This window comes from Telopea speciosissima, chromosome 1, assembly GCF_018873765.1.
Source record: "Telopea speciosissima isolate NSW1024214 ecotype Mountain lineage chromosome 1, Tspe_v1, whole genome shotgun sequence".
NCBI classification, from domain to species: Eukaryota; Viridiplantae; Streptophyta; class Magnoliopsida; order Proteales; family Proteaceae; genus Telopea; species Telopea speciosissima.
Window position 1 is genome coordinate 80,012,696 of NC_057916.1, and position 22,276 is coordinate 80,034,971.

General features: G+C 38.7%; 1 protein-coding gene across 1 annotated transcript; it reads left to right on the forward strand.

Moving 5' to 3' along the window:
- Positions 1 to 1,693: 1,693 nt before the first annotated feature.
- Positions 1,694 to 21,560, forward strand: LOC122668402 (phosphoglucomutase, chloroplastic). The gene is made up of 22 exons (XM_043864975.1): positions 1,694 to 2,036; positions 2,161 to 2,226; positions 2,334 to 2,378; positions 2,481 to 2,573; positions 2,702 to 2,754; positions 3,655 to 3,706; positions 3,790 to 3,858; positions 4,208 to 4,276; positions 7,232 to 7,354; positions 7,450 to 7,502; positions 16,414 to 16,492; positions 16,585 to 16,649; positions 16,721 to 16,788; positions 18,887 to 19,005; positions 19,105 to 19,179; positions 19,329 to 19,444; positions 19,870 to 20,011; positions 20,276 to 20,357; positions 20,445 to 20,491; positions 20,614 to 20,691; positions 20,915 to 21,020; positions 21,089 to 21,560. Exons 1-22 carry the CDS (start codon positions 1,770 to 1,772, stop codon positions 21,154 to 21,156), a joined length of 1,935 nt encoding a protein of 644 aa, XP_043720910.1. The 5' UTR covers positions 1,694 to 1,769; the 3' UTR covers positions 21,157 to 21,560.
- The last annotated feature ends 716 nt before the right edge of the window (positions 21,561 to 22,276 follow it).

Sequence of the window (22,276 nt, forward strand, 5' to 3'; positions counted from 1 at the left end):
GAAAGAAAAAAAAAAAACTGAGTCAATTGAGCTAGCATCATCGGATTTGAAGCATCTTCTACATGTCGAGCTCTCAGGCCCGAACTACAAGACATCGCAAGATGAAAGAATTGCAAGAGATTTTAATCCGCATTGAATCAATGATCCCTTACTACCCCCCCAAAAAAAAAAAAAAAATCAATGGTCCCATATTCTTGTAAACGGATCGGCATATTCTCATTATATGAGATATGGGACAAGTGACCCCCCCCCCCCACCCACACACACAAAAAAGAAAGAAAGAGACAAGTGGTAGCGAGCTGGTATACAAGGAAAAATATCTCCTGTGATTTCTTGTTCGGTACAGGTCCCTAGTCCCTCTAATAAGAGGAGGGTGGACCCTAACTGAGCAGTGTGTTTAGGCAAAGGGTAGGGTGGTCATTTCCACCTCCCTATGAGAGGAATTGCAGGAACTGTATCGGACAGAGAATCACATGGGATAAAAATCTGGCGTTCAAGGCTTACTCCTTTTTCATTTTGTGACACTTAAGCTACTTTATGGGCCAGACTTAAGATCTAAGATGTTGTCATGTTCTATTTAATAAAAAAAAAAAACTTTAAAAAAGATCGAGTTTCCCTTTACCCATGGTGAATGGGAGATCTCATTCACCGTGGGGTGGAGAGGGCGGGGAATGGGTATCACAAGGGTAATTAAGTATTTTGAAATATACGAAAACCCTAGGAGGGGTTTGTGAACCCTAGGATGGTGGGCGAACCTTCCTCTATAGATGGAGGGAAACTTAGTCCTAAAAAAAATAGGGTTTTGCTCTTTGTTTTGAACTGTGAGTATATCATATTTGCCCTTCTTTGTACATGTTGATAGGGTGTTGATTACAAATTGAAATTGAATTGAATCAAACTGTTTAAATCGAAGCAAACCGGTCATTGTTCAGTTTGAAATTAATTTCACACATTTTTAAGTGATCGATTTGGTTTTAATTTTGAACCGATAATTGTTGATCTAAAACTATTTAGAACCATTTAAAACAATAAACTGTTAAATTGAATACAAACCAAATAAAATCAATTAAATGAGATGGAATTGAATCGATTATGAACCATATGCCACAAAACCCAACAGCAAATTGGAACTTAATGAAGAGAAACCATATAATTGGAACCGATTTCAAGCCGATGAACCGAAACCAATTTTAATAATGGATTTGATATCTATCAAATACAACATAAATCATTCAAACCAAACCATTTAATAAACCGGATCAAACTGATTAACCCTTCTTATTGTAGAGGTTGTCTTCTTCGAAACTATGAAGGGATAGAAATGAAATTAATTTATTGGGAAAAGGAATGTTAATCGGTCGCGCAGCAAGGCGTGTATCTGCGTCCAGAAACAATCGCGCATGAAATGACTAGCCCAGGTACACGCGCGCTGCGCGGCCAATAAGACAAAAATCGCTACATGCAAAAAAAAAAAAAAAGAAAAAAGAAAAAAACAGAAAAAATAACAAAAAAGAGGATTAGTAGGCGAAGCGGAGATAAAGAAATGGTATTTCGCGGAATAGGTGGATTGGAAGCAATGGATTTCGTCAGCAGAGTCAGCACCGAATCTGGAATTCTGGATCTTGGAAGTGTTTTTCCATCTCTCGTCTCGTGTGGGTGGGGCTTCTTCTCTTCTTATGAGCTTCTCTCTCTCTCTCTCTGCCTCCGTTCTCCATCTGTCCAACTCCATCCAGTAAGTTGCAGTGACTGTGAAGTGGAGAAGCCTTGCCATGGCGTTCGCCCCGAGTATAGACAATGTCTTCTCTTCGTTTAAGCTAAGAATGAAATCTCAATTCACAACGACGGCAACTCCCAATGCCGCCACTCTTTCTCTTCCCACCGGATGCAGATCTTCCTTCCTTCTCTCCTTTTCTTCGCCTTTTCTCCCTAATCCTTATCGCATGCCCTCAAAACTTTCTGGAAACTCATCATCATCAACTGTGGTCGTCAAGGCATCTTCCTCTGCTTCTACAGTGGCGGAGTCTGGAGGCATCAAGGTCTCTTCTTTCTCCTTCCCCACCACCCCAACTTATTCTCTTTTGTCTTTGCTCACTTACTCGTTCCCCATTGATTCAGTTTTTTGTATTCTCTCTGACTTTTGGGGATTCTGCATATGCTTAGATTTCGTCAGTGCCCACTAAACCGATCGAGGGACAGAAGACTGGAACAAGTGGTCTGCGGAAGAAGGTCTGTTTAACTGCCTCTTCTTCTTTTTCTTCCTCTCTTCGTTTTGTGTTTGTGCTTTCGTTTTTCTATGCTTGCTTCTTGAAGTGAATCTTCCTGCTTATTCACAGGTTAAAGTCTTTATGCAAGAGAATTACCTCGCTAATTGGATCCAGGTTAGCTCCCCACAGTTTTGTACTGTAGGATTCCTGTCGGAGGGTATTTGCTTCTACGTGCCTATATGGATTTTGATGATATTTGTTGCTTTTGCAACGTAGGCTTTGTTTAATTCTTTGTCACCGGAGGATTTCAAGAATGGTTTGCTGGTTTTGGGAGGTGATGGGCGTTACTTCAACCGTGAAGCTGCGCAGGTCCACTTCTTAATTCCTTAATTTTGTCCCTCATCATCATCGCCTACATTTTTTTCTGTCTCTTTCTCTCTCTCTCTCTCTCTCTCTCTCTAAGTGTAAACTAACTGTTAGCTCGACGCAATATGTAGGCAATTATCAAAATCGCAGCAGGAAATGGCGTTGGTAAAATTCTAGTCGGCAGGTAAGTAGCTTATTTGGTAGCCCGTCTTGATTTCGTGTGAATTTATTATTATTTGTTTTACGTAATTGGAGGTAGAAGTCCCACCGATCCTAATTCCGATTATTGCTTATTCTCAAAACCCATTTTGGAAACAGACATTAATGTGTTTAGATATTTTTTTTAAACCTTTTTTTCATTCATTGAGTCAGTGAAATACAGAAAATCAATGGAGCTTATCTTTTGTAGCTAGATCTACAAGGCTTTTGAATAAAAACTCCAAATGATAAAAAAACTTGTGGAAATGTTTGCTTCTTCTTTCAATTCCATGTTGTTGTTCTGACCATTCCAATCTGTTTCCATGTCCAATTCCGGGTTTCAAACCTTTGCTAAGAAGGCATCACTGTCTTGCATATGTATAGCCACTCATAAACACTTTCTTTGATCAGTTGATGAGTTGTTGCAACTTTTGAAATGCAAAAGAACTTTATGCGAGAAATAATCATTTTAAATCAGCATCCCTTATGAGTCCAGGACAAGGATCCAATATTTCAAACCCAATGACTTCAGATGGTAAAATTATACTTGGTGGGTGAATTACTGGATAATATATTTTAAGTACAAAAGTATGTTCACAGAAACCATTTTCGTGCGATTATGACTAGAACTGTGAAGATTTTGGCTCATGGTCCAGGTGCCGAAGCAAGTACCCTCTATATTTTTCTACCAATGCTTCATGGTCTAAAGTATAAACAATGACATGAAATTCAATGCCATTTATAGGTCCTGAAGTTTTTGTGCATTCACTTTGTTCCCAAATTCCGTTGTTTTCTCCTACTGCTTTTAGTGTTTTAGAGTGCCCTGTGTGGATATGTAGAGTTAAGTTATGTAGAATTCTCACTATTTTTAGTGACTTTATGGCAGGGATGGCATTATGTCAACACCGGCAGTTTCGGCTGTAATTCGGAAGCAGAAGGTAGGGCGTGCTTTTCTTTATCTATATGCTTTCTGCTAAATGATTATGTCAAAGCCATAAGCCATTATATGTTCTTTGGATAGGCAAATGGAGGTTTTATAATGAGTGCGAGCCATAATCCAGGTGGCCCCGAATATGATTGGGGTATCAAGGTGATCTAGTCAACTCATTACTATTCCATATAATAAGCCCTTCTTTTTTTTAACTGTGCATAATTGAATGAATACTTGTAAACTTCTGTGATCTTATTTTTAAGCCACAAATTAATTAAGACATCAGTCACAACTGTTTACAATTTCTTGAAATAGTATACTGAGGCTTATTGTTGGAGATACTGTTACATCAATTTGAATTTTATTATCTCTGAACTCACTGGTATTGGCCTGCATAGTCTTTTCAAGCATTAAGCATAAAAGTCCATTGCACTTAAATGGCAATTTTAGTTACGACTTTGCCTTTGACTGTATTTTCTACTTATTTCTTTGTTTTCTTTGTTTTCAGTTCAATTATAGCAGTGGACAACCTGCGCCTGAGTCCATAACTGACAAGATATATGGAAACACTCGTTCTGTATGTAACTAATTCTTCAATCTTTATGATATTTTTGTTTCCTATTTATTTGTTTGGTAGAATGCAGGCTATTACTTTCTTCCATATCCATGTGAGCATAAATTGCTTGTGAAGCTTACAATGTTTAGTGCTCCTTGCTTCCACTCTTGTCTAAAGATTAAGTTATTTATGTTACACAGTTGCTGTATATCATAAAATAATTTTTTTTTTCTTTTAAGATTTTTTAAGTTTAAAATATGATATCTGACATCACTGGTGGATCCCTTTCTCTCTCTCTCTCTCTCTCTCGCGCGCGCACGTGTGCACGCACACACGCATGGATCAAAAGAGAGCTCGTAGCAAAAATGAAGGCTCAATTGAGTTTCTCTTGGAAATACTGCTTGCCAACATGATTCTAATTTGGTAAAAAAATATTCAACCATCTATATATTGTTCGTGGACTAAAGATAGTAAAGATGACTAAAATAGTTGAAAACAAGAGGAATCATCCTAGAAAGTGAGGGTATGCAACAGTACAGCGTAGGAGCATAAATTGCCCTGGTAAGGCATGGACGGAGGATAAAAGGTGTTGGTGATGTGAGAGATTGGAAATATCAGTTCCTTGCCTTGACCCTCCTTTACCATCTTTCTCTAACTTTGCTGTTTGGGTGGAAAGGTTTCCATATACAATCCGGTTTCTTTGTTGATGACATCACCCGACAAATCTTTGACAACAATCAATTTGACATCTGCACTTATGCTTAAGAGGAAGTTTCACATATTTTTAGCCATTGCCCCTTTGCCTTTTTGGTATGGTCTGATATCCTTTGTGCAATGTGATTATGATGGCTACATCAAAGGATATTGAAGACTTAATATCTTTTAGGGATCACTGCCATTTTACTCCAGAGGGCCTTGTTGAAGACTTAATATCTTTTAGGGATCACTGCCGTTTTACTTCAGAGGGCCTTGTTGGTGCATTGGTTATTTTTGAGAACTAGGCTGGACCTGCCGACCCTCTAGGCTAAAGATGTCTCCTTGCGTTGCTAGTTGCAAAGATACCTCCATGGAGAAAAGTACTTTACAGCCTGGATGGATTCTTTTGTATGATTCCCATGCATATGAACTATATGTGCCTATTGGGTTTTCTTATGGCTCTTGGACTTGTATAATTTAGCAAGGCATATATGTATATATTTTTTAAATGGGTTTCAACCCTTTGATAAATTTTTACCTTACTGATGCAGAGAAGTCACCTAAAGGGCTTATTTTATTGGAAATAAGCCTTGAGTTGGGTTATGTAGGTGTTGGACCTTTGATCTCATGAGTTTTCTTTGTATTGGATCAATTTAATGGGCCTAAAATATGGGCAGAAAGTAGGAAAACGGAATTTACTTCATTAGTTTAGTTAGATTCCTGTTTTGAGTTAGTTTCTTTCATTATTTTAGTTTCCTAGTCAGTTTATGTTACCTTATTAGTTAAGGATTGGGTTAGGCATTACCTATAGCCTTGTAAACAAATTTGATTATGTGATTGAGAAAAAAGATAGCTTTATGCTTTGCTCTGTGAGAGAGTATGGTGAGAGACCAAAATACGGTGAGGGGCCATGGGTGAGATACCTAAGTCTGAGAGAGACTACCCTATCTTCTTCTTCTCTTTTTCGATTTCTTTTTTTTTTTCTTCTTAATTTTATTGTTCTGAAATTTCCTGCAAATCTGAGAACCGATTTAAGTATTTACTTTTGCTGGACCTGAAGTTTGCAATCCTCTTGTGGACTGGTCTACATTACTTACGAATAAAATTGAGCCACGTGGGCTGATCTGTCAGACCTAGTGCATCACATGGCTGCAACCTTTGTTTGCTTCTTCTTTCTTGACTGTTTTGATGACCATTCATTAAGTTGTTATTGCCCTTGGGGACAAGGTTTTAGGTCTCGGTTTCGCCAGTCCACGAAACCGAGAGTTGGTGTATTTTTTCCTGTCTTGACTCGGTGGTGGGTTTCGGTGGCCATATGGCCAAGATAGGTCGTGAAACTTGACACCCACCCTATTTTAGGCCTTCTAAACACAATGGAAACATTAGTTTTTACAAAATCAAACCCAACATGGTATTTTAACTTCAAACCCTAGGTTGGTAGTCTACGGCGTAGGTGAGCTCTACCCTAGGCTATTCCACACAATATTTAGAACACATATAATTAAAGTAGATGTGTAAAACAACTTAATTAAATATTAGGAATTAAAAAAAACATCAAACCATAAACCATTTAAGCGTTAGGCATCATATTCATAATCATACATGGTGATGGTTTGACGGTTTGTAATAATTGTTAGAAACTTGGAAAGAGACATCAATTAAACAAATACAAGTGTAAGTCTGTAACAAGTCCTACCATTTGAGAGTAGCTAGTACTGAAATGAGTCTCGGTGGACATTGTATCACATTTAAAAACTACATAGTCAACAAACAAGTATTGATCATGAATCTATGAAAAAAAGCACCAAAACCCTCTCTTGATGTTGAAGCTTCAATCTTGAATCTCCTAGCTTCAATCTTCATTTGAGGTGAGATTTGCCAAAAAAAAAAAAAAGCACCAAAACCCTCACCTCCAAGTGAGAGAGGCGAGATTTCGAGTTGAGGTCGAAATCTCGCCGAGGGGATGTCTTTTTATAGCTTGGTTTTTGATCGAGTTGAATCGAGATCGAGATATACCTCGAGATCTCGGCGAGATACCGAGATCTTGCACAAATCCTGTATCGCCTACCGTCTCATCTTGAGACTTCACGAAACCAAGTTTTTTTCGAGATGAGATCTCGCTGAGATCTTGTACCATGCTTGGGGGTTGAATCTGCATTGGGCTGAAATTCTACATTCAACCGAAGCACATTCCCTGTTACTTTGTATGATCCTTATTACTTCAGTTTGTTAATTTATGATTCCGCATTTAATTTTTGAATGATGGAACTGTATATGCAGATTTCTGAAATTAAGATGGCAGAAATTCCAGATGTCGATCTGTCCCATCTAGGAGTAACAGAATATGGCACCTTCAGTGTGGAAGTTATAGACCCTGTGTCTGACTATTTGGAGCTATTGGAGGTTTCTTCCAAGAACAATAAATCTTTTTAATCTTTGAAATGACTGAATTATCGTCCATATGCATCTAAGAGTTGTATGGAAATATATATGTGCAGGATGTATTTGATTTCCACCTTATTAAAAGTCTTCTCTCTCGATCAGATTTCAGGTATGTAATTTGTATTGTAAAATCATTTTTTTTTGGGTATTATAGAATCTTACTTCATAGCTGGTGTACAGTGCTCCTTTCATTCATGTCTTGGGAAAGGATGCTCCTTGTATGAGTGTAGCCTCTCGCTGCTTTGCTGTATACGTTCAGCTTATGGTAAGGTGTTTAAGGAATTAAGAACTGGAGAATATGAGAACAATATAAAGGAAAATGATTGTGGGACTAGGTTAGGTTTTTAACTAAGAGACTATGGTTAAAATATAAGGAAAATAGGTTTTAATACTGTAAATGGAACTCAAGAGCAATACTCTCAAATTGGTGTGGTTTCTTTGAGTGATTTATGCTTTCTGTGCTCCTCACCATAGTTGTCACGGTGACTAGGTGAACCAAGGTGTTGCCTAGGCACCCTAGGGTTGCAGTATATGACTTTATGTAATATAGCAGTGATAATTTTATGGAATTATGCTTATATGCAATATGATATAATTATGCTAGTAATGAATTAATATGAGAAAATCAACATATAATAAACAAAGCATAGGATATAAATATAGTATATGTTATTCATTAAAAAAAAAAAAAAAACATTAAACATAAATCAATGTAAACTCGTGAAGTGTCAACAAGGCATTTTGTTGCCTTGGTCCTAAGAAAAGAGCCTGGACGCCTGGGCGGTGCTGAGGCAACGCTTTGACAACTATGCTCCTTATTTTGTTACGAAACCCTTGTTTCTATGCTTCCTCCTTTAAATGATAAAAAGGGTGAAAGAAGAATTCTATGAGGCTATGAGCTCCTATTTCATTGAATGGATTTGTTATAAAAAAGAAGGGTCGCATGCTGATGGGCAGCGCTGAAAATTATGCATTAGAGTCATGGGGAAGACTGGACAGGTCAGCCAAATCCCGGGCCAGGCCAGGTCCAGCTCTGGACCTTATTAACAGGGCCTATCGAGCCAGAAAGAAAGTCACAACTTGTTATATATAGTGACCAAGTACCTCTCTCTCTCTCTCACTAGGTTTTGACATGTTATATCCATTTAAATACTTGATTTACCATTTATATGTACATGGTCGAAGGATAATTAACCATATTGATTGAGCAAGAATGTCTAGTGATATGTGTATCTATATATCTATGTATGAAATGGTGGATTTTTTCTTTATACGATTCATTCTTGAAATTGATATGAATATTCTATTAGGGGTTATTTCACCAAGGCTCTCTTAAATTGGATTTCGATTTCGATTTCTAGGGGTAATATCAATTTATGAGAATGTTTGGTATTATTTTTGCACCTTATTTGTGAGAAATAGAAAGGAATAGAAGTTAAAATTCTGAAATAGCTAGGCAGCTATTTCAAGATTTTGATTTCTTCTCTCTCTCTCTCTCTCTCTCTCTGCAAGACTGCCACTCTGCCCCATCCCCTTCTCTGTGCAATCTCTCTTCCCTGCCCTTACACCTGCTCCCTCTCGGCCTCTCCCCTGCCCCCATCCATGCTGCCTGCGCTGCTCTCTGCAAACCTGCATCCCACCCCTGCTCCCTCCCCGCCCTGCCCTGCCCTCTCCCCCGTCCCCACCCCCATCCCCACCCCTGCTTCTCTTGCCCAGATTGAACCAGAGCAACAATGACCCCAAGAGTAAAACCCTTCTTCTCGAAGATATGTGTTTTCTTGCAGCAAATGGCCTGCATTATTAATTGTTCCCGACAGCATGGGCCATGAAATCAAAGAGTTACAAGCAAATGTGAGCTTGAAAACAGATCCTTGGGTGTCATCGTAGGATACTTCTTGATAAAAATTGCAGGGTGGTCGTCAACGGCGGCCTGCTCAGTCAATTTAATGTGAAGAAAGACTTCTTTCATGTCGAATCCTGTCTGAGCATAGCTGTCAAGGACAACCGAAGAGAACCACGAATTAGAAAGAAATTTATCTGCACAGCAAATTAATTTGAAGAACCAGGAAGTGAATTGCTCAAATGTTCTAATTAATTTCAACTTGAGGGGTGAGGAATCAAAATGCTTGCGAATGTTGGAGATGCTTCTCTGGAAGCTGGCTAACACCCCACAAAAGCTTGCTAGAACTATCAATCCTGGAATAATGTTGGCCAACTGCATCACAGAGATACTGATTTCTTCTCACCCTTTGTAATACAAATACTGCTTCGAAGCTCTTTAAATGGCAGATGAAAAAAAGATGTACTGAGCTTCAAAGCTCTTAAAATGGCAGATGACCATTCAGGTTTGCAACCTTGCCCCACCCACACCCACACCCACACCTACACCTGTTAGAGTTTATATGTTGTAGGGGTACTTTAGGAACTAGTTAACTAGTTGCCTTATATTGTATATTTTCTGTTTTACCTTTTACCTCCTTAGGGAGGTGTATGTAATTTCTTTTAGCTCATTAGTGAAGTAATATAGGTGTGGTGGAGACTATTCTCCTAAACACAACATTGCACCATTTTCTCTTCTTCTTCTTCAACCTCCTACCTTCATCTTTCCTTTGTTCACTTGCTGTATTTAACTTCCAACTTGGTATCAGAGCTTAATTTGTTGGTTTGAGTCGATTCACCTTCTTGTTCTGTTTCTATCCTCTCTTTGGAACCCTAGGTTACAAAGAGGTTCCAAGGAAGGAGTTATTATGTGAAAAGCTTGAAGATATCTTACAAGAGGAATGAATGAAGATCATGGAGCCACAAAAGGAGGAGTTGTACTTGAAGAAATAAAGGTTTGGAGCTCAACCTAGCTGTGCAGCAAGTTACCGCCAGCTTCTTGGTAATTTCTACTCATTTGAATCGCCCTAGGGTCTACTTGAACCCCCTATGGTCTCGGTTCATACCCTTAAGAGTAGTTGCTTAAAAAATCAACTTCTTCTTGGATTTGAAAGTATCGCCAGGCTCTGTTTTCGTCTGTGCTGCTGGTGTCGATGGATTATGCTGCTTCTTGCTATTTGGTTTGGATGATTTATGTTGTTTGGGCTTTTCATGTTGATGGATGAGATCATTTTGCCTTGAGACATATATATTTGGAGTTTTTCTTTGTGGAAGTATTGCCTGATTTGCTAGCTGGACTGTGGTTACCTGTGTTTGATATCCTCTTTTTTGGGTTGAGCAATGACTCCCCATTTCCTTTGGTAAAGAACTGGACCCTTAGAGGTCAAATCGATCACAACCAGCCAAGAAAGGATTATTTTTTGCCTATAATATTGATGAGCAGTGTTGTTTGAGCTCTTGGTGTTGATGAGAAGTGTTGTTTGAACTTCTCTAGTGGCTGTGTGATGAAGATATGCCTTGACAGTCTTGATGGAGTTGCTTTTCTTTTAGATGTTTATCTTGTTTGATTGCTGGACTGAAATTACCATTGCTTGAAAAGCTTTGTTTTTTAGCTTGTTTTGGTAGAGTGTGTACTCCCCATTGGATTGGGTATCATTCCAATTTCTTGTGTATTCTTACATTATGTCAGTTGTTAGAGGAAGAGGTCAACTTCCACCCCAAGGGAATGCCAGGAAAAGATTCAGCTGTGAGTCTGTGACTACTGTGGGAAATATGGACACACTCAAGAGAGATGTTGGATACTTTATGGCTATCCCCCTGGTATGCATGGCAGTAGGAGAGGAGGAGCTAGATCATCTTCTATGAGGCTTTAGGTTGAGCCTATGGGACTTCCATCTCGACTGCAAACATACACCATTCAGGATGATACTGCAGTCCTACACCGGATATTGCAGCCCCACCACTTTTCTACTACTCCTGCAGAGTTCAATTCTTCGGCCTCTGCCTTATTGGCTTCTACATCTTCCCACTATTGGGTCATTGACTCTGGTGCCACAGACCATATAACTGGGATGTCTCAGTGTTTTGATTCCTACACTATTTGTTCTGGTAAGGATAAGGTTAGAATTGCTGATGGTTCTCATTCTTCTATCTCTGGTAAGGGTACTATTCGAGTTATGTCTACTATTTCTCTTGACTCTATTTTTCATGTTTCTAACCTTGCCACTAACCTGTTATCTGTAAAACATCTCACTAAATCCTTGAATTGTTGTGTTACCTTCTTTCCTTCTCATTGTGTTTTTCAGGATTTGGTGACAAAGAGGATTATTGGCAGTGGATAGGAGGAAAATGGACTCTACCTTCTTGATCCAGGATCATCACCCCTACCTACTGCTCAGTCCTACGTATGTGGGCGTAGCAACCATAGTACTGTTGACTCTGTGATGTTGTGGCATCAACGGTTGGGCCACCCTTTCTTTAGTGTTATGAGGCAAAAATTGCCGCATTTGTTTTCTTCCATTCCTCCTTCCCATGTATTTCAGTGTGAATCATGTCTATTTGCTAAACATTGTCGCTCTTCTTATCCTTACACTTACAATAGATCCACAGTTCCCTTCTATATTTTGCATACTGATGTTTGGGGACCTTCTCCCACTCCATCTTTATTTGGTTACCGTTATTTCGTTTCATTTGTTAATGATTATTCTTGGTCCACTTGGATCTTCTTGATGAAGCATAAAAGTGATGTCTATGCTGCCTTTACAAATTTATATCAGATGGTTTTTACTCAGTTTGACACTAAAATCAAAATCGTTGATTCTGATAAAGGAGGGGAGTACATGTATGGTGGCCTCCAAAACCTTTTCATTGATAATGGCATCATCCATCAGGTAGCTTGTATTGACACACCCCAACAGAATGGGGTAGCTAAGAAAAAAAATCGCCATTTATTGGAGGTCACTAGGCGTCTTCTATCTAGCATGCATGTTCCTAAAAATTTTTTGTTCGAAGCCCTTCTCACTGCTGCCCTTTTAATCAACTGCATGCCCACTAAACTTCTTGGCTCCAAATCCCCTTTGGAAACATTGTCTCCCCAAACTTTTGCTTTCTCTCTTCCTCCTAAGGTCTTTGGGTGTGTGTGCTATATCCATGTCAATAAATTTGCTAAGACTAAGCTTGCCCCAGAGGCTCTCAAATGCATTTTCCTGGGATATTCCTCCTCTACCAAGGGGTATAAGTGCTACCATCCCTCTTCCCAACGGCGCCTTCTATCCAAAGATGTTACCTTCTTTGAATCCATACCTTTCTTTATTTCTTCTCAACATCCTCTTCAGGGGGAGAATAGTGGGAATGAAGAGGCTGTTGATCTTCCCCTCCTCCCACCTTTGCCTACTCCATTTCTGTTTGATATTGGGAAACATAAAGAAGGAACTGTTGGTGCTATTGATAGTTTTGGTTCAGGTTCTGGTAAAGAGATGGATTACCACATTGTGTACCAGAGAGAGAAGAACAAGCAAAAGAAGACCTGCCAAGAGTTCTTTTTGGATCCACATCCTGAGATACATCCTCCTTAGTCAGGTGACATCCCTCCTCTTCCTTCTGATTTAGACCTTCCTATTTCCGTTAGAAAAGGAAAGAGAGCTTGCACTAATCCTGTAGCCCAGTTTGTTTCCTATGATGCTCTATCTCCTACAGGTGTTGCCTTCATTGCTGCCCTCTCTTCTATTTCCATTTCCAAAAATGTCACTAAAGCTATGTCTGACCCAAAAGCAAGCCATGTCTGAGGAAATGATGGCTCTTGAGAAGAACTGTACTCCCAAGGGAAGAGTTCTAGTTGGATGCAGGTGGGTCTACACAGTCAAGTACCTATCAGATGGTACAATCAAGAGATACAAGGCAAGGTTGGTGGCCAAAGGGTATAGTCAAGTGTATGGGATTGACTATCAGGAGACATTTGCTCCTGTGGCTAAGCATAATTCTATTCGAGTCCTCTTATCATTGGCAGCCAATAAAGATTGGCCTCTATTCCAGTTTGATGTGAAGAATGCTTTCCTCCATGGTGACTTAAAGGAGGAAGTGTACATGCAGCCCCCTCCTGGCTTCAAGTTCCCTTCAACTGAAGGCAAGGTGTGTCTCCTGAAGAAGGCTTTATATGGTCTCAAACAATCTCCAAAAGCATGGTTTGAGAGGTTCAGGCAGGCTATTCTGAAGAATGGGTACTCCTAGAGTCAAGCTGACCATACCTTATTTACCTGGAGAGGTAATGGTACCCATCACAGCCCTTATTGTCTATGTTGATGACATTGTTGTGACTGGAAATGACAGAGCTGAGATAGCTAGGCTGAAGACCTACTTGGCACAACAATTTGAGATTAAAGATTTGGGTCCCTTGAAGTATTTCTTGGGAATTGAAGTGTCAAGGTCCAAGAAAGGAATCAATATATGTCAAAGGAAGTTTGTCCTTGATTTGTTGAAAGAGACAGAGATGTTGGGCTGCAAACCAACAAGTTCTCCTATTGAGCAGAATAAAAAAACTAGGAGAAGATTGTGGTCGCTCTCTTGTAGATGTAGGGAAGTATCAGTGATTAGTGGGGAAACTCATCTTCCTATCTATGACTCGCCCAGATATTTCTTATGCAGTAGGAGTTGTGAGTTAGTTTATGCCTGCCCCCAAGAGTGGGCACTTGGATGCTGTATACCGTATCCTTAGATACTTGAAGTCCTTCCCAGGGAAAGGACTATTGTATGCCAAACATGATTACCTGAGGATAGAGGGCTTTACAGATGTTGACTGGGCTGGATCCATCTCAAACAGAAGATCTACATCTGGCTATTGCACATTTGTTGGTGGTAATTTAGTCACATGGAGAAGCAAGAAACAACCTATTGTAGCTAGATCCAGTGCAGAGGCAGAATTTAGGGCAATGGCTCATAGAGTTTGTGAACTTATATGGCTGAGACGATTGGTTCAAGAGTTGGGGTTTGATACTAATGATCCTATGCGGCTCTATTGTGATAACAAGGCAGCCATAAGCATTGCTCACAATCCGGTGCAACACAACAGAATAAAGCACATCGAAGTGGACAGGCAAGTTTTAAAGTATTGGTATCGGATATCGTATCAGTCGGGCGATTTTAAGAGACGTATCGTATCGTATCGGAGATACGTATTGATCGATGCATAAACGCATGAAAATGATCAAAATACACATGGAAATACATTTTTGGACACAAAAAACAATATAAACAAGCAATATATGTCATATATCATGCATATACACTAAGCATTGTGAATAATGTATAACCAGACAAGTGCGGCACTTCTAAATTGTTATAAAAGATGAGATTTCTTACATGCAGAGTCACTCTATTGCCATGAAGAATGTCGGGGTGGATCAAACTCATGTCTGTAAGGGTCTTCAAGAATAAGAGCAACTAGGATGATGTTGTGTACTGACCGAACATAAGCATAATACTGACCCTTAAGGAAGCCATTTTCGGTTTTGGGTGAAAAATGGTGGATTTGAGTTCAAATCTTTGCAAATGTATACAAAGCATGCATCTAATAGTTAGTGGAACCTATTCTCTTTGAATTATAGCAAAAAAAAAAAAAAAAAAGAACTAAAATGCAAGATTTGAAGCAAAAGATCAAGTTTTTTGAAAAAAAACTACCTTTTCGCTTCAAGTGTTGAGTATGTCTTGTATTCCAAGGATTTGATTGCGATGTGGATCCGACCCGACCCGACATATTTTGTGGCGCGACCTGAAGGGAGAAAAAGTTGAGATTTAGTTTGTGACTCAGAGGGTTGGGCCGATAGGGGGTTTTGGTTCGTGTTTGGTGTAAAATATAAAAAAGGCATGTGTATCGGTACGTATCGATTGGAACCGATACAAACCGATACGTATCAATACGTACTGATACATATCGATACGTATTGATACATTTAAAAAAATAATAAAAAATTGGAAACAATACGTATCGGCTGTATCGATACGTATCGACCGTATCGTATCGGTCGATACATATCGATACAATCGATACATTGTTTTTAAAAAAAAAATAGATACATATCGGTATGTATCGTATCGACACCGACCGATACCGAGTCGTATTGGCTGGTACAGTACGATACGCACCGATACTTTAAACCATGTGGACAGGCACTTCATCAAGGAGAAGATAGACTCTGGTTGCATTTGCACCTCTTTTGTGAAGACTGGTGATCAATTGGTAGACATCTTTACTAAAGGGCTTTTTTCTCTTCATTTTGGTACCCTATAATGCAAGTTGGGAATGCATGATATTTATGCTCCAGCTTGAGGGGGAGTGTTAGAGTTTAAATGTTGTAGGGGTACTTTAGGAACTAGTTAGTTAACTAGTTGCCTTATATTGTATTTTTTCTATTTTCCCTTTTACCTCCCTAGGGAGGTGTATGTAATTTCTTTTAGCTCATTAGTGAAGTAATATAGGTGTGGTGGAGACTATTCTCCAACACACAACATTGCACCCTTTTCTCTTCTTCTTCAACCTCCTACCTTCATCTTTCCTTCGTTCACTTGCTGTCTTTAACTTCCAACTGAGAAAGATGCAACCAAACAATTTCAATTTCTTGACCAAAAAACTATCCGTGAACTTATTTTAAGAAATCAATCTGAAATTGAAATCTGACCAAAGAGAGCCTAAGTTTTCTCATGTCTAAAGTCCATGGTTTCATTGAATCTATAGTATTATTTTGCTTGCTATTATATAATATTTGTACATTGTGTAATATGCATGGCATACATTATACATAAGCAAGATAAATGTGGGCTGGACTGGGCCAGGCTGGGTCAAATATGAAGCCTGAGTCTGGTCCGACCTGGCCCATCCCGTAAACGCACATGTCTATGCCCTTGCCTGGCCCTAGTCAGGCTGGGCTGAGGTCAGTCGGGCCGGGGGGGGGGGGGGGAGGGGAGGGGGCCGGATTGAGACTGCCTTCCCTAATTCCAAAGATCATTATGCATTCTTTATGCTAATTATATGTTTGCATTGGTGCATAAGACTTTAAATAATTGCAATTATCAAATACAAAATTAACTGTGTTTTTTTCCCGAAGTTGAAGATGAATTCTGTGGCATTTAATTGTGGGTCAACTTTTCAGGTTTGTATTTGATGCCATGCATGCAGTAACTGGTGCCTATGCAAAACCTATATTCGTTGATAAGCTTGGAGCCAATCCAGTATGATCATGAATCTACAAACTTCTATTAACTTATCTGAACTCAAGCTAGAGATGGAGTTATTGATCATGGATGTTAGGTACATAATGTAGGATTCAATTGCAAATGGAGTGCCGCTTGAAGACTTTGGGCATGGACATCCTGACCCTAATCTTACGTAAGAAATCAAAACTTGTCATAGGAAAGTTGATTTGTTGTTGTTGTTACAGCTTCATTAATTTGAAACAGGTATGCCAAGGATTTGGTTGACATCATGTATACGGACAATGGACCTGATGTTGGAGCAGCAAGTGATGGTATGTAAGGATGACTAAAAGAGTTGAAATTGGTACACAATGGTTCCTATGATATTCCTGTAAGATTTCAAGGAGTATTATTGTCTTAGGTTCTGGAATATGTTTCTTACTACAGTTTTTTTGAGGGTTTCTATTTGAAAATATTTAAGATACTTTAGTTATGGCCTCAGTTGGTTTGGAAAAGAATCTGTTAGAGGGTAGAATCATTGTTGGTGTGATCACAATGCTTATCTAATTTTTACTATTTGCTGCTAATTTGTGGGCCTGTGACGCAGATTGAATAGATGGATCTTCTGGTGATGGGCTCCAATTTCCAATACTATTTCAAGGGCTGATATTGCCCAGACCTACCAAACAGATCTAATGGCCAGAATTTAAGAAGATAAATTCTAGATTTCAATAATTAATTTCCGAAAAAAAAATTCAGTAATGTAATTAAGGGCATACCCAGTGCACGAGGCTCCTGCCATTGCGGGCTCTGAGGAGGGTAAAAAAATTTCAGTAATGTAATAGCTTAAATTCAATATTGGTGAGGTGGATTGGGAGAGAGAAAAGGGTAATGGGTACGTTGTGGGGAGATAAAGTAGGGAAATAAATCCTAAGATCTAGGATCAGTGAGTAGCATTCCATGGAGCGGAGGAGGAGAGGGGAATCTGTTGTGCTTGTTCAAAGAAGAAGGAGAAAGATAGGAAAATAAGAAGGGAGAGAAAATCACCAGCCGTGGGGAGGGAAGAGAATATAAATAGGAAGGAAGAAAGGAAGAGAGGAAGAGATTTCTTACTTGATAGAGAGAAAGGAGAGAAGAGAAACCAGCCACAGAAGGGCAACTTACAAAGCAAATGGACTGATCAATTCCAAAAATCCATCGTATGGGTAGGGTGGTTACATATTTATAGAAAAGAAATAAAAGAATCCTCCTACCTATCTAATAAGGACTCAAAAAAGTAAGCTAACTGCTAAATTCTAATATTAGAACTCTTTGACTAACAACTGTAGTCTATGACTTGGACAGTTGGACAGACCCTTTTCTAAGTAAACTACTAACAAAAGAAAACTAATACCACTCCCCTACACGTCTAAAACATTGGGCCCCACAAACAAATTTAAAACTAAACTACTTCTAATTTAAAAAGTATCCTATAGTTTGAGCTCATGGTATTACAATGCTCCCAATTAACAAAATACAAATCTAAGACCCTTATTTTAAGATCAAACCATATGAAACACATTGGATCTTGCTCCTGCATTGGACTGTAATACATGTAGGAATGTAAACGGATCGGATTCGGCTCGGATACGGATCGGATGTGATCGGCTCCAGATATTCCCTGGCCGAATACTAATACCTCTAAACGGATTCGGATGCGGATCAAATTCAGATTTTCGACCATCCGTTTACATCTCTGCCTTGTGTAACCCGGACCTTCCTCCCCCTAGCAGATACAATTCACTCTCAATCCATATCTTTTAGATCATGATTCTCTTTTCCTCATATTCTAGAACCTGTTGAATCTTCAAAAACCCTCAAGATCTTTATTTATTTAATTTTTTATTATTAAGTATTCGGATTTTTTTTTGGATGGAGTTTTATCGGAGTATTCGGATTTTTTTTTCCGGATATCTCTAAACTAATACGGATGTCCCTGAGCGAATAAGGATGCAGATCGGATTCAGATTTTTCGGTTATCCATTTACATCCCTAGATACATGTCAGTCCCAAAAATCAGACATCCAATCTCACATCCAATCTCATTCCTAGGATCCCTCCTGTCAACATGATGAATTACTTTAAAAGGTCCCTGGAGCTAAATTAAAAGTGATGTCATCACGAAGACAAATTATATAGTATTTGGGAAGAAATGGATGAACCCTCCAAGCCTCATACTCAAATCAACTCAACTAAGGCTTTTCCCAACTAAATTGGCTACATGAATTCTGTTCCACCAATCATTAGTTGGGAAAAGGCTGAGTTAAGTTGAATATCTGAAATTTAGAGGGTTCATCCAATATAAAGCTGTAATAGAATATAGTTTTGCTGAACCAAAGTTTTGATGTTGGGATTATTTTTTTATGCTTGGAAATTCTTATCTATTTTCAGGAGATGGTGATAGAAACATGATTCTTGGTAGAGGATTTTTTGTCACTCCTTCAGACTCTGTCGCAATTATTGCAGCCAATGCAGAGGCAGCAATCCCTTATTTCCAGAGTGGCCCTAAGGTAGGCAGTTGTGCTACACTTTTTAAAAAAAAAAAAAAGATATTCTTCTACTACTAAGAGAAAATCATTGTTTATGTTATTCTACTTTCTGTCTTATAGGGTTTAGCCCGGTCTATGCCAACTAGTGGTGCTCTTGATCGTGTTGCCAAAAAACTGAACCTCCCTTTCTTTGAGGTGTGACTTTACTGTATGTACTTAGATGCTTTTTTTATTTATTTTTTCTTTTCAAGTTGATTTCTGGATTTGGTTTTCTTACTATCTCAGGGCGTATATAATATCTTTTTCTTGACAAACTACATGCTAAATGAACCTTACTGGTTCAGGTCCCTACTGGTTGGAAATTCTTTGGGAACTTAATGGATGCTGGGAAGTTGTCGATATGTGGGGAAGAAAGTTTTGGAACAGGTTCTGATCACATCCGTGAGAAGGATGGTATATGGTAAATGCAACATTTACTGGCACCAAATTCTTATTTCTTTTGGGAGGTACTAGTAGAGCTCTTAGAAGCAAATTGAAGGCAACTTCACCATCTACAAGTATGATTGTTGATGAAAACTATGGTGTACCCCTTTGGAGTTGACATACTCTCTTAGAAAAATGTGTTTAATTGTGTATTGTTTTATCAGGAGCTTTTTGTTATTAGATTGGTCTACTGATAGACCTGACTTGCTAGTTTCAGTTTTTAATGGTGATTTTTACTGTCTTACTCTGTCAAAGGCTTCAAAACTATTTATAAGCCTTGATTTATAAATGTATCAATTTGTATGTTATTTTGCATTCATGATTACTTCTGTACCAGATTTTATTTTTCGCCCTCAAGGTTTTATACCACATCCGAATGAGTGCAAATTTCCTGATCCACAGGGCTGTGTTAGCTTGGCTTTCAATAATTGCATACCACAACAAGGATAAGAAGGTTGGAGAGAAGCTGGTTTCCGTTTCTGATGTTGTTAAGGAGCATTGGGCAACATATGGAAGAAATTTCTTTTCTAGATATGACTACGAGGTGAACTTAATCATCTGATATATTTTATTATATACTTATAGAACTCTGCATTCAGGTGCTGCAGCTGTTCAAATCTTGTTAGTATCTATTCACTTTCAATCTTAACTAAGGATTCCCCTTCTGAGGAAGAGAAAAAACTTGTGATTCCTGGAGTTTGGACTTTACATAAGACTTGCTGTTCTACTGTTTCTGATTCGTATTTGGTAAAAAAAATATGCTCTAATGATTTATGTTAATGATCCTAATTTTAAGATTTAAATTCAGGAATGTGAATCTGAGGGAGCCAATAAGATGATTGAGTATCTCAGAGATTTGATCTCCAAAAGCAAGGCAGGTGAAAAGTATGGTAAGTCTGATGCTTAAATTTGCCTACATCCATCTGGGAGAATTACTTGATCTTGTTTCAGAAGCTAAAGGATCTCCCTTGTTACAGGAAATTATGCCCTTCAATTTGCTGATGACTTTAACTATACTGATCCTGTAAGTCTGGCTTGCTGACATGGTTTAGGTCTTTTCGCATTTTTGATCGCCCTTAAAGAGATGAAGTCTTATGACCCTTATCAAACTGTTGGGGCTTAACCTATAGCCTTCATATTTTGCAGGTAGATGGAAGTGTAGCATCCAAGCAAGGTGTTCGATTTGTTTTCACAGATGGATCAAGGATCATATTTCGTCTCTCAGTAAGTACCCTTTTTCTGATATTTGTATTCCCCCCCCCCCCCTGGTTGTATTTCAGTACTTTTTGGTTGGCCTTTGAAGCATCAGTGTTATTGCATCATGCTCTTTTAAGCTGCGTATCCTAGGAGCTCAAAATGACCTTACCTGGAAACTTCCTATAGTATAACAGATGAGTGTGATTCCAAAGAGGGCCTAGGTGGAAATGATCCATGTTTCTTATTGCAGGGGACTGGTTCAGCAGGTGCAACTATCAGGATTTATGTTGAACAGTTTGAGCCAGATGTCTCTAAACATGACATGGATGCTCAGACAGCATTGAAACCACTGATAGGTAAGTCCACTGTCATTTTATATGCTGATCTTTATAACATCTTCATTGATTGTCGGGTTATGTTTTAGATTTGGCATTGTCGGTTTCGAAGCTGAAGGAATTCACGGGAAGGGAGAAGCCTACAGTCATCACATAAATCCTTGTCTGCTACCGTTGCACTCAATCAGTGCTGTTAATATTTGGGTGAAAGGCAAGTGAGGCATTCCATCTTTTCGTGTTCGTTTGCCATGTTCTTTACTTCAATTTTCAGTGGCAGCATGTCTCTCCTGGCTCTGCCAGGTAATATGCCATGACCTATGTATTGAAAGAAAAAAAGAGGGGAGGGGGGAGGGGGGAGGGGGAGAAATGAAAGAAACTGAAAATGTATCTGTTATATAAGTTAATATCTGTTTCTCTCTGGAAAGTTGAGATAATAAATTATTACTGTCAGGGTAGGTTCAGAACCAAAGATGGGTTTGTGGTTACTTATTGATAAAAAGAACCCATTCAACCACATCTATATAGTATGTGCGTCTCCATTTCTTTTTATGTTGGATCCAATTATTTTCTTGGTATGTTTGTCATGTGGTCTTTTCTTTTTGTTTGTCTTGGTTTGATTTTTATAGTTTGGATCTGTGCTTTTTACATTACATGTGTCTACTGTCTACCATCCAAGTTATCTTGTAATTAACCCATAGGAATATGTGACGTTTGTAAAACTAAGTGTTCGGAAAGAGTCACTGTGCTTAAGTGGAAACCTGGATGATGTTCTAATGGAATATAGAGCTTCACATTGTTACTAGTAGAAACTGATAAAAATTTCATGATAATCTCTTTATACAGACCTCCAATTTTTTTAGCTGTGTTTTTAGTTCTAATCCATGAAAAACCAAGTAACAAAGAATTACTGTTGTAATTTACAATATGGATTCTAGTAGGTCTATGCTGTAAAATATTGACATGCCCTATCAGGGGCTTTGTTATTGCCATTTGCTTACACTTGCACATCTGTTTAAAATGCAATAACTAGCATAAACAGGAAAATAGTGAAAATCTGATTTCACAGGAGTGCCACATTAGGAGCCTGAAAACTGATCTAAGACATGCTGGATGCTCATTCAAGAAAGTAATAGCCTGTACACCATTGATTTGTAAACTTTTTTTTACCGTCTTCCTTTCAAAGCTCAGTAAACAACATCTTTTTTCAAATTCCAAGGATTTGACATGAGGTTTTCTATTTGCCTAACCAGCAAAGAAACAAGCCTTGAGGCATAGGG

Excerpts from the sequence above, each read along its gene's own strand:
- LOC122668402 (XM_043864975.1), top strand. The coding sequence starts at position 1,770 with ATGGCGTTCGCCCCGAGTATAGACAATGTCTTCTCTTCGTTTAAGCTA. Across the intron at positions 7,355-7,449 it reads ACTATTTGGAGCTATTGGAG|GATGTATTTGATTTCCACCT; the intron begins GTTTCTTCCAAG and ends ATATATGTGCAG. Across the intron at positions 16,493-16,584 it reads ATAAGCTTGGAGCCAATCCA|GATTCAATTGCAAATGGAGT; the intron begins GTATGATCATGA and ends TACATAATGTAG.